The sequence below is a fragment of the Lepisma saccharinum genome, chromosome 10, assembly GCF_977018435.1.
Source record: "Lepisma saccharinum chromosome 10, izLepSacc3.1, whole genome shotgun sequence".
Taxonomy (NCBI): Eukaryota; Metazoa; Arthropoda; class Insecta; order Zygentoma; family Lepismatidae; genus Lepisma; species Lepisma saccharinum.
Window position 1 is genome coordinate 30,266,091 of NC_139238.1, and position 12,589 is coordinate 30,278,679.

The 12,589-nt window shown below is 38.9% G+C and overlaps 1 protein-coding gene across 1 annotated transcript in view; it reads right to left on the reverse strand.

The window, feature by feature from the left end:
- Positions 1-12,589, reverse strand: part of LOC145994294 (uncharacterized) — a 68,621-nt gene that overhangs the window by 25,769 nt on the left and 30,263 nt on the right. The window contains exon 2 of the mRNA XM_083130398.1: positions 3,351-3,443. Within this exon, the coding sequence (XP_082986524.1) occupies positions 3,351-3,443 (93 nt within the window). The remainder of the gene's footprint in view (positions 1-3,350; positions 3,444-12,589) is intronic.

A 12,589-nucleotide genomic window follows, 5' to 3' on the forward strand; every position in this document is an offset into this window, starting at 1 on the left:
TGACATGATGCATTATTATCCTGAATAACGTCCTCCATTTTTTCTATCCTAGTGACTTCCACTTCCAAAACGCCTAATCTTCCATCCATCTTGTCATTTATTTGTTGCATGGAAGCATTTATTATTTCCTTGAGTTCCAATTTATTCTGTTCCTCTTTCTGCTCCAATTTTCTGTATAAGTCTTCCTGCACTAGCCTATCTTTTTCTTCTATCTGTCTCCGTTCTAACCTATCTTGTTCCATTTTCTCGTATAATCTCTCCCATTTCAATCTATCCTGTTCCTTATTTTCTTCCCATTTTAGGCATAAGTTCTCCTGCGCTAGCTTACTCTGTTCCATAAATGACAAAATTGAATTCAAGATATCATTTTTCTTTCCCCGACCAACATCAACTTGACCAACAAATTCGTCACTTTCTTTCGAAACACCCTGTTCTTTTTTGTCTATTATTTCATTATCATGAACTTCATTTCCAGCTCCTTTCTTGCACAGCTTGCAGGAAAAATCTTTCAACAACGCAGTCTTTATGCACCCATTGCTTACAGTCTAAACATTGTACAGCAGCGTCTGAAACAAGGGGCTTTCCGTATTGTACGAGCCATGCTGCCGACAAACACGAACGCAGGTTGCAACACTCAATGTTTACATAAACATCGCCGACAACGACGCAACACAATGCCTCTTACCCCTTTCATTTCTTTTTTTTCTTTCACCAAGACAATCTAAGGCAACTCCCGGGAGTTTCGGGCACCATATAACATTAAAAGTTGTTTTTAGCTTAAGAATGAGCTTACTGCTTTCGTTCAAGCTAAATAGGATTTTCAGCTTTTTACAAAACCTGACTTGCTGTATAAAGCAGAAAAGAAAATAACCTTTTACAAACTTTTATTTCTGAAGTTCTAATTAACATTAAACAATTATGAGGAGGTCCTTGGTAAGTCTCCTTCACCTGATTTATACTGAAAGGTTCAGATACAGGAATTTACGGAGAGTGCCCCGATTGTATCGGCGAAGATTAAAAAATGTAGCCATACTTAAAAACTAACACAAGATAGAAGCTAATATAACACATTGAAAATTATTACTCACGGTTGTATAGTTCAGCGCTGTACTTTTAACTTTGTAACGATCGACGCTAAAAAGGCCATATATTTGAGAGCTCTCAACACTTAAAGAATATTCACTATCAAACCACTGAGCATTAGTATTCTTCAACTTCTGGTTAGCACTTCCACTTCATTCCTCCTGTCTGTATCCTTAAAAAGTCCGGTAGAAGTCACCTCTCGCCGATTCATCACACTACAAGTCTTTTCGTCTTTCAAACTACAAGTTCACCATTCGTGTTCTCCTTTGGGCTCGAACTATCTAAGCACTTTTGGGTCTCGCGGTGATGAAAACTAAAAAATGTCAACAGCTCGAACGACTGCAAACTTTTTCGCGTTTTTCCAGCAACGCACGCGCGGACTTCAACCACAAAGACCAGACGCTGTAACTCTCTTTCGCCGACTGCCCTCTTTGTGCGCCAAAAGTCCAGAACAGTCTATTTCTTAAGAGAGGAGTGAAGTGTTCTTTCTCCTCATTCGTTCCGGAGGAAGAGTATTACAATAATCGGTTATATGCTTTACACAAACATACATTTTCTTAATTGGGAGGATAGCATCTCCCACATAGATAACAGAATTTCAGAAGCAACCAAAAAAACATGACGCTGTTGTTTTCGTGAAATGAATACATAGGTATTGAAGCTCAAAAGACTTTAATAATGGCCTGACGGTAAACTCTCGACTTGTAATCAAGGGGTTCCGGGTTCTATTCTGGTGAAGGCACATTGAACGGTGGTTCTGGGACCCCTTTAAAGTGTTAAGTCCAGCAAAGCTTAGCCTATCTCAGCAATGGACGTCGAAAGGAAGGGTTGCACCGGGTCGTCGACAACACTACTCACTTGAAATTGGCATACTTCATTTCGAATTTTAAAAAAGTAGAAAGATTGTTATTGTGATACTTAATACCATAAATAAAGTTCAGTTAGTATTCGAATAGAATAACTAAATTTAAAATTGTGTTAGATCGAAATAATTGAGTGTAAAATGCAGGAATCGAGTTATGTCTTTTCTTCTTCATATTCTACCATTTAATCCAAAGAATACATGTTTTAACACAACATTTTTCAAAATTACAAAAGTGAGATTTTTATGTGAGAGGTCACACACAATATAAACGTTATGACTAAAATTTTCCAGGACTTTCATAGCTTTTTCCTTAGCGAGATCAGGGCCGGATTAAGGTGGGTGCTATTGATGCTGCAGCATTAGGCCCATTCCTGAAATAGGCCCAGATGAAATCAGACGAGAATTTTTCGAAAGCTGAACAGTTTTCTTTTGCTATATTAACCTGAAAATAAATCTTAGAATGAAATTTGGAGCCCCGCCTAGACACAGGTAGTAAATTTTTCACCTTCAAACTTAGTTGTACAGAAAAAATCGACGGTAGCCAGCATCAGGCCCAATTTCGTCTTAATCCGGCCCTGAGCGAGATGTGTATAATATTTATGCACTTCAGCATAACAACTCTAAAAAAGGGAAAAAATGTTGTGCTGGATATTCTCTCATTTCGTGGATCTAGTAATGTCTTCTCAAGGATATAATAATAATAATAATAAATATAGTAAGAAATAGTTATAACAAAAAATTGAGATTTATGGGTTTATTACTTTATGATAGTTATTATTATATGAATGTGAAACTTGATCCATAAATTAATAGTATTTGGAAAAATATTTGGACCTAAAAGGGATGAAGAGACACCTACATAATTTAGAACTGCATAATTTGTATTCCTGCCCAGATATTATTAAAATTATTAAATGTAGAAGACTTAGGTGGGCAGTCCATGTGACAAATGGGAGAGGAAAGAAGAGTTTACATTCTTCTTGTTGGAAAACCTGATGGTAAGAGACCTGTAGAAGACGAATATGGAGGGATAACGTTGAGATGGACCTAAAGGAAATCGTCAAGGATGGAAAAGTTTGGATTGATCTTGACCAAGATAGGCTCCTTCAGGTTTAAGAAGACGAGAGAGAGAGAGAGAGAGAGAGAGAGAGAGAGAGAGAGAGAGAGAGAGAGAGAGAGAGTGTTTTCAAGGGCCTGGCACCCCCTACATAAATTTCTGGTGACGCCCATGGTTTTTAAGCATACAGTGGACTCAAAATAAATTTACCCAAATTTTGTCGTGGATTATTTCCTTAGTTTTCTCATAAATTTGAGGGCGTCACACTCAAATTGCGACTATGGATACCTACATATCATAGTACTTGTACTGGCCCTTAGAAGTCGCAGTATCTCATAACCTTACCTTTTCTTAAGATTGGGATGTAGTTGTTTATGGCTTCCAGGTAGCAGTCCTTCGCCTCCTGTCCTGCGTTAGGGCATCTCTTGACATGTTCACCTGCAAGGTCAAGAAGAGAACAAATCAGCAAGCTCCAACAATTACACGTTTTTTATGTTATTATTAGGGCCTAGATAGTTATGCATTCTGTATATTGCATATGCAAATGTTTATTCTAACTGTTTTATGATAGATGCATATTTCATTGAAACCGTAAAGTTTCAACATCCAATGGACAGTCTATTGAAAATAAGATCCTTAGGAAAATATTTGGACCTAAAAGGGATGAGGAGACAGGTGAGTGAAGAAGGTTACATAATTTAGAACTACATAATTTGTACTCATGTCCAGATATTATTAGAATAATTAAATCAAGAAGACTTAGGTGGGCAGGCCATGTGGCACGAATGGGAGAGGAAAGAGGAGTTTACAGGATTCTTGTTGGGAAACCTGATGGTAAGAGACCTGTAGGAAGGCCAAGACGAAGATGGAGGGACAACGTTGAGATGGACCTAAAGGAAATCGGTAGGGATGGAAAAGAGTATATAGATCTTGCTCAAGATAGGGACAGATGGAAGGCCTGTGTTGCTGCAGCCATGAACCTTCGGGTTTAAGAAGGCTAGAGAGTGAGTGAGTGATGGACAGTCTATAGATGATCTGCAACTGTACGTGTCAGATGCTGTTGCCTTAACATATTGTCTAAACTAATTGTATCTTGTAGAGCGAGTTCTTTTCTGAGTATGAAAATATTCTTGCCGAAAACAGGAGTTTCAAAGTTGGATTTTTTGAGATATCATGTTGTAATCAAGTACAATCATTATCTATAAATAATGTACTTCTCTTCCATTTATGAAAGAGCAGTATAAACAAGAGTCTGTGGAAGAATTCAGAACTGCAACTTTTACTCGTACATGTTAAATCGTATGATTTTAAAAAAGAGCAAATATCTATTTACATGTAGGGTTTTAGCGATATCTGAAAGAAAAGGTTTTAAAAAAGCAAGGCGTTTCTCGAAAGTCCATATTTAATTGCATATTTTGAACATTTTTAATACATGTTTTCATGCTTATTTTAGGACCATTTCTATCCTTGGCTAGGATGAATTCACGTTTCTTCTTAGCATTTCCTCTGTAACCAAAAGTTTTCTTCTACAATTTCAAAGTTTTTGAAATGTGGTGTTACTCATAAACTCTTTCGGAATTTTGGTAGCGTCCTCGTCTTGTAATCAAGGGTATCCCGGGTTCGATACCTGGTGGAGGCACATAGTGGTTCGGATCCCACTTTGAACTGTAGATCCAGTCTCGATTAGCCTTACTGTGCATAAAGTGGACTAAAAACACAAAATCAATCAATCTTTCAGAATTTAATCAGCTCAAACAATGACTGCAATATATCGCGAGGCTTCAAAAGATCAGGCTGGAAGTAGTTCCGAAAAATCGTGGAGAGGACACCACAAGGTAGCAGAGAACAGAGACATCTAAAGGACAAAGACCGAACTACGTGCTTTGTGGGTGCAATGTTTGGTCCGTAACCAAGAGGTCATGTCTGCTGCCCCGAAAGAAAACAGGAAATTTATTTCTCGACTGGTTTCATCCTTGGCTGTCATGAGCCACCAGAACAAGGATTTTTTCGGAAGGGTTTGGAATTGTAAAGCTAGATAGAACATAGCTGCTTTCTAGAGGGGGGGGGGGACTATACACAATAAGATATTTCATATATTTAAAACTTTCTACTCTGACAAACGGCAATAGGGGGTAGGGAGAGTTAGGGTGACCAGACACATACATTCAAAAAAGAGGACGGAGCATGACAAAAATAAAGAGGACACCGCAAAAAAATTGCAACACTTTGCTGTTACTCATAATTAAGCAATATATAAATATAAAAACATTTTGGTCAGATACTTTTCAAATGATCTCTTTCAATAACTTCCTCTTACTTTTAAGCAACGAAAGCAACCTCCTAATCAGTTATTTAACAAGTGACAAAGAATATGTAACAAAGATTTGCTTCAACGTATTTCCAAAAACCGAATTAAAATTTTAGGTAGTTAGATTGGGTAGAGAAATATGATTTTAAGGCCACTAACATTTCTAGCATTCTTTCAACAGCAGGGGAAAGTGACAGCCACTTTACACTTTACCTCGAATTCGTTTCTGGATATTTTCTTGCAAGATCATTGTTGAATTTCCACTTTCGCTTCGTTATTTCCTGAAAGTAAATATTACTTAATAATCAAAATTTTCACTACGCGTTTCTGTATCGCCTATGTATAACTCGAAAAGGAACTGAACTGACCGACCTCCGTAGTGGAATGGTTAGCACACACAAAGCCAGCGGTCTCGGATTCGAATCCCGGCCTGGACATGGGTGTGTCTTGATCAAAATCATCATATCATCGTTCATACCCATCTTCGCGATTAGCCAAAAGTGGCAGAAAAGCGAAGTAAAATAAACCAAATCAATCAATCGAAAAGGAAATGCACAGAGACTACATGCGTTCCAGCAATCTCAGAGGGCGAAACAACGTGTTAGAGCTTACAATAATAGTAATGTCTAAGGTGTGGAATTTTGCCTTTTTAATTCCTTTGTAGTAAAACATAGGCTTTAATGTTTAAAGTTCGTTTCATGGTATTTCTAGTCCAAAAACGCATTTTTAGTGCCTATAAATGCCTATTTTGAGAGTTAGTGCCTATTTGGCTTAATCGTGCCCCAAAAATGGCTGTTCTGCAATTTTTGCATACTTCAGCTTTTTTTTACATGGCTTTGACTTTCCCTACATTGAAGAAGGCTTTGTTGATGTTGTACTGATTGATATCTGGTATTCGCGAGATTTGAGGGTCTCAATTGGAACATTGATAAATATATTTTTTTTTGTTCTGTTACAATGGTGCAAATTGTTTTTTCATGATTTGTTCAAATTCGCATAGTCGTTAGCACAAGCCCTTCTTGTGAGAATTATTTAACTGACGATTCCGAGCAAATGTCAATTTCGATCTAGAGTATTAAAAGTTTGTTAGTCGTTAGCACACTTTTATGTCTAAACTGAAGCGCCAATAGAGTATATAACTGTGCATTGTAAGAAGAAAATTGAAATAAGTTCACATTCATCGCCTATTTTAATGTCCTTTTAATTTTAGGGTGCCTTTTTAAGTGCCTCTTTTCATCATTTCAGAGGTTTTTAGTGTCTATAAATCCTCACCCTACTAATGACTCAGTCGGGAAAGTGATCGTGTTCAGCTCCCAGATGCTAGGTGACCATTGCTTGAATACTTAACGCGCCCCAAGTGATATGCCTTAAATGATGATCTCTATGTGTGGAAGCATTCTGTAATATAATGCAGCACATTTGCTACGATCGATGCTATACTCTTTCCAAAAAAGTAGGACATTTACCGATTTCTAAAAAATCCGCCCGGACACCGGAGAGACACTTAAAAAGGAGGACATGTCCGGATAAAAGAGGACGCCTGGTCACCCTAGGGAGGGGGGTGCATTCACCACTATGGTTTATCCCGAGTTCTTCACTGTTTGTCTCTGAAAATTTTGATTTGCTCAATGTTTCGGAGGTGGATCTAACCCCATCAGCCCCTCAGTTCTTTTTTGCATGTACAGTTTCTCACAATGTTGTTCGTACAGATGAATTGTGAGAAGGGAAAGAAAGCAAAAATTACACTGGGTAACAGTGAAATTGCGGCACAATGTTTGAGAGCTAATTTAGGGCGATTTCATGCTGCTGAATGATGATATAATAATATATTTCCTGAATTGGCTCTAATTTATGAAATAAATGCAACTAAACCAAAATGGCGGAAGCATAAGACATACATATAAATGAACTTCCAACAACAATTTAATATTTTTTTTGCGATTACAATCATTATTATAAAAATAAATTTATATAGGCCTATGATCATAATAATTAAGAAAATATGTACACAATGAAGTAACAAACTATGTGAAACGTTTTCTATACGATTTCCTGCTGTATTGCTTTTTAGGACAATCCCTCTGTAAGCTCCAACAGTAGGCTAGTCGGCCATCATGTGGCGATCCCACCGTCCCTGGTACCTTTCTTCCATTATCCTTATATCCTAATGGAACCTTTCTCCCTGTTCTTTCCTAAAATCACAAAGGTTTTCGGGGAATCTGTCAATGTGTCTATGTAGAAAATGTATCTTCACACTCATATTAGCTCCCAATTTCTCAAAATTTTTCAACATATTTCCAACTATATCGCGGTGGTTTTCTGCTCTGTGATTCTCCAGTTGCCTAGCAATGCTTCATAAGTTGCCTAGCAACAGTTTACAAATGAATTAATAAGTTTCTTAATGGGAATTTCAGCCCATCATCAAATTTTGATATTACCGAGAAAAACGTGGAGTAATTTTACCTCCTACATTTTCCATGGTGTGTTTATTTTTATAACTGGAGTCAATTCAACTGAACCAATCATACAATTGGCAATCACAGCTGTTTTGTGTGCTGAAACTGTTATTAAACTTTATGCCACAAAATAAAATTCTTTTTTTGTTCCCCAGTGTTATAATAAGCCTTAGTACATTAGGTATTCTCCTTACATGCAGTTAGAACACACATTGTGATTTATTTACAACAGTTTGTTCACCCATAAACGTTATTAATAAAGAAAAAACATACATTTTAGTGTAAGCCAGCTAATTTTATGTCACATTTATGTTCTTTGAAAACAGAAAAAGAAACATAAAAATGTTTCAAAATGAGGGAGTTGCATAACCCTTGAGCTTAATAACTGCTTGGCATCTACTGTGCATAGAAGCTAGCAAGGTCTTGCAGATGCCTGGGCTCATTCCTTTCCACTCTAAAGCGACCGCCTTCTTCAGATGTTCTTTTGACTTGCACACATGTTTATCGTAGGCGTGCGCACGAGGGGGAAAGGGGGGCCAGTTCCCCCCTAATCATGGGATATATTACCCCGATAATAGTGTTGCCCCCTCAAAAAACAACAATTGAATTTGAAATTTTTGCATTAATGTAAATTACTATGACTGAAATAAAATACTTTTAGCTTGTCATACGATTTATAAGGAGAAAGTGTGGCCATCCTTGCCCCCCTTCCAGACGTCAATGTCCCTACATTTTTATACTTTCACCTAGAAATTTAGTGTATAGGAATCTTATCGCTGTTATTAAACGATATTATATTCTTAAAGAAAATAAAGTATTTTCAAGCCTATTAAAGTTCAAAGCAACTACGGGGGAAGGGGTTGCCGTGGCGCAACCACAGGGGGAGGGGGGCAATGAGCATTGCCCCTCCCCAATCTTGGACTGAAATCAATTCTAGGGAGGCAAGGGGGATAACAGAAAGCAAGACTACTAGAATCTAAGAGTACCAGGACAAAAGGACACTCAAGATGGAATTAGCTTTCACGTCTTTCTTGCATTATTTCTTCCGGACGGCCCAAGAGCACCTGCAGGGTGGCACAAAGGGAAATTACTCCCATCGATATCAAATTTTATGCAAATAAAAATACATTTCGTAAAATTTTCTTGCTCGCAATTTCTCCTTTTCATACGGTGTTGTCAAGTTCAGAGCTGTAGCTAAGGCGCAGCGGGAGCTGGCCTGGGCGCCGGACGATGTAAATGAAGAAAATTGTAAAAGTGAATGCCATGGCACCAGATGATTTTTTTGTGCCATATTAAATCAATAGTGTTTTCAGTTTGTAAAAATTTGGATCTAACAATTTTCTTGCTCGCTTCGCTCGCTATTTTCTTGTTTTCTGTAATATATTGTAAATTACCAGAGAGAAGTTATAACCTGCCGCAAAATTAGTTTGGTATTGACGCTTGGGAAGCACGTGGAGAAAGCGGGTCTACGTTACTGCGGGAGGGTGGGTTGCTGGCATGCGAGCCAATCAAAATCGTCCCCGGTGCTTTACTCAAGACCTGGTTACCTAGCAACAGAAAAAGTTTATCTCGGTGTTGCCGCTTATCGGGCGATTCTTCCTGCGATCAGTTTTCATGTTGTTGGGAGAGGACATGTTGTTTGTTTGGTGTTTATTGAATTTAGAGTATTCTCTGTTGTATATAGCGTGTTGTTTTAGTGTGTTATTTTTTTCTACATAATTTCCTGTATTCTGCTTGAGTATGTCGTGTGCTTGTGTGAAGAATGTCAAGCACAGGAGGCAATACTCGAGGAATTCCTCTCAAAGGCCAAACGCGGGAGATCGTTTGTTCTGTGCGCAAATATTTTGAGCAAGAGAGAAACAATGGGGGTCCAATCATTTCTGTAAATAAAGTTCTGGACAGGACTACTGCTGCTGCTGTCGGCGTGTCTAAGAACACTATTGTTACCATAGGGAAAGAAGAATATAATGTGGTAGAAATAAATCAATGCGAGGCTTCAAAACTGGAAACCCCAGGAAAGAAGAGGAATATCGGTAAACGCATGACAAATTTAGATACCTTTCAGCAAGACGCTATTCGTCGCCATATTTACTCTTATTATAGGAGGAAAGTTCATCCCACTGTAGGGAAACTGCGCGTTTCGTTGAAAGATTCGGGACTTTTTCAAGGTGGGAAAACATCTTTAAGGACAGTCATAAAATCTCTGGGATTCTCATACAAAAAAATTAATGGACGCAAAATAAAGTAAAGTATGGATGGAGGCATATGGGGATGTGGAGGTAGTGCTCCACACATTCTCGACCTCGACCTAGGCCATATTATGGAGGTGATGCGGTGATGTGGTTCACCAACCGCCTTTACCCCAGGTACTGATTTGGGCTGAGTCGACTCCGGAGCCGCTAGGGATATTTGATTGATTGATTTGTTGTTTTAAGTCCACTTTATGCACGGGAAGGCTAGTCGGGACTGGACCTACAGTTTAAAGTGAGATCCGAACCACTGTGCCATGTGCCTCCAGGGACCCCTTGATTACAAGGCGACGACGTTACCACTACGCCATCGGGGAGGCCTGTTAAGGATATTTGAAAGAGTTCCCCAAACCACCGCGGGTCTCCCGCGTAAAAGTCAGACGCCTCACCAACTGGACTTTGTGCAATTCAGTTGCGGTATAATCAGTGGCGTCGCTAGGCCATCTGCTTTGGGGGGGCTGCAACCAGATACATGACTTACTAGTATTGTAAATATTTTTAATGTTTGAAAATAGCAAAGTGATTAATAAGACAATAATATATAACAAGCATAAGGAATTAAAACTAACATAATTGCATTAATTTTTATGAAAACAGATGGATATTTTTGTCCTGTTTTTCTAATGCTGGTGAACTATGTCTTTATGTATCAGCTGTACTCTGCGGTTCGAATTTCTTGCAAAATTATCAATAACACAATCCACACACAATTCATGACACTCTTCCTTTTCTATGGCCAGTATTGCAAGTGAGGAAAGTCTGTCTTGGCCCATACTATTACGCAAAAATGTCTTGATTCTCTTCAAACAGCTAAAACTCCTCTCACACGATGCTGATGTCACAGGAATTGTCACTGCAATTTGCAACATTCTGCATAAGTTCGGAAACATGTCTTTGGGAATGGCGTTCATTAAATGTACTATGGATGTGATGGTATATGTCAAGTTCTTCAGGTATTTTTTTGTATCTATAGGTATGTTCCTGCATTAACAATTGTTCAAATATGTTTTCTCGAAATACTCTATGTAATAATAGCTAAAAGTTGGGGGGGCTTATCGAGGGATTGGGGGGGCTGAAGCCCCCCCAAAAAGGGCCTAGCGACGCCACTGGGTATAATTGAAAGATGGGCAGACTTTAACGGCGACTTCGGAAAGAAATGATTATTGAAAGTGTATATATTCAATATTTTCAGAATGGATTGAAAAGGTAACCTGTAAACAATGCTCGTTTCGTTAATTCGTTCGTTGTAAGGGAATGGAAATGAAGAGAGAAAACAATAACACATTCATCTTTGTTATTATGTTTTCCTCGAAAAACAATAACACATTTCATCATTCTTGTTCCTTTTCATAACACGTTTTCCTCGACACAGCGTCAGAAGGCTGCACTGCGTACCGTACCGCATGATATGGCAACACCGTGACGCGTGTTCCTTCAGCTCTCAATACCAAACTAATTTTGCGGCAGGTATAAGTACTTCAGACTCTTGCTGCTAAACAGTTTTGTCTTAAATGCATGAACACAATTATTTGGAGGAAATGAAGCGCGGAATATTTCAGAGACAATTTATTTATTCGTTATGGTGCCTCTATGTTGCTGCATATATATATATAATCTACACATCAATGCAATGAAACTAAAACTGTGAGATAAATGGGGTTTTTCTTTCCGACTAAACTTTCATCGAGGCTTTTGCCCCCCCCCCCCTCCTAATCAGGGGGTCTGAGAAACGTTTATGGACACGTTTCTTCAAAAATGTCCATAAATGATCAATCGGATTCAGTTCTGAACTAGTGTTTTCAACTGCTTTGGTACATTCAAAATCAACCAGTCCCTGTTGAGTTGAGCAGTACGTTTGCTGTCGTTATCCTGCTGGAATGTGAACACGTGGCAACCCCATTTGCTGCGCACTTTTTTTTTTCATTTTATTCTTCAGGATATTATTACAGACACGTTTGTCCATGACCATGATTCCACCTATGACTTGCATTTTCCCAACTCCTTTAGTCGACGCACAGGCCTAGATCATAATAGATCCTCCACCATGTTTTACCGTAGGCGTTGTATTAGCAACATTGTCCTTCGTATTTCCCTTCCTCCACACACTGGTCGCACCATCTGATCCGTGTAGGTTTATTTTGGTTTAATCGGACATGTTCACGTTGTCCCAATACTATTGTCGGGACGCGCTAGCAAGCGGCGTGGAACCACCCACTCTGGTAGCGACGCGCTGTTGCCGGATTGGCCTACTCCAGGATTCTCGCGAGCCCACAGAAACACGTGTAGAATTAAACATCTGGTTAAACATCAACAACGGGACACTTCCATTGTTCTCATCGAACTTATTTGGGCACAGGTCAAAGGGCTGGTAGCACAGAGGAACACTTTGCCACCTTTTACACCGTCTAAAATTTTGCAATTGACAGAACAGGCTATCGGGGATGTGACAGCAGATAGGTGGCGTTCGGCTATAGAACACACAAGGAAGATTATTTCCGAAGCATGGGAAAAGGAGGGAGTTGAAGAGCAGGAAATGGAGGATTTTGTAATTTCACTTGGGCGAGAAGACAG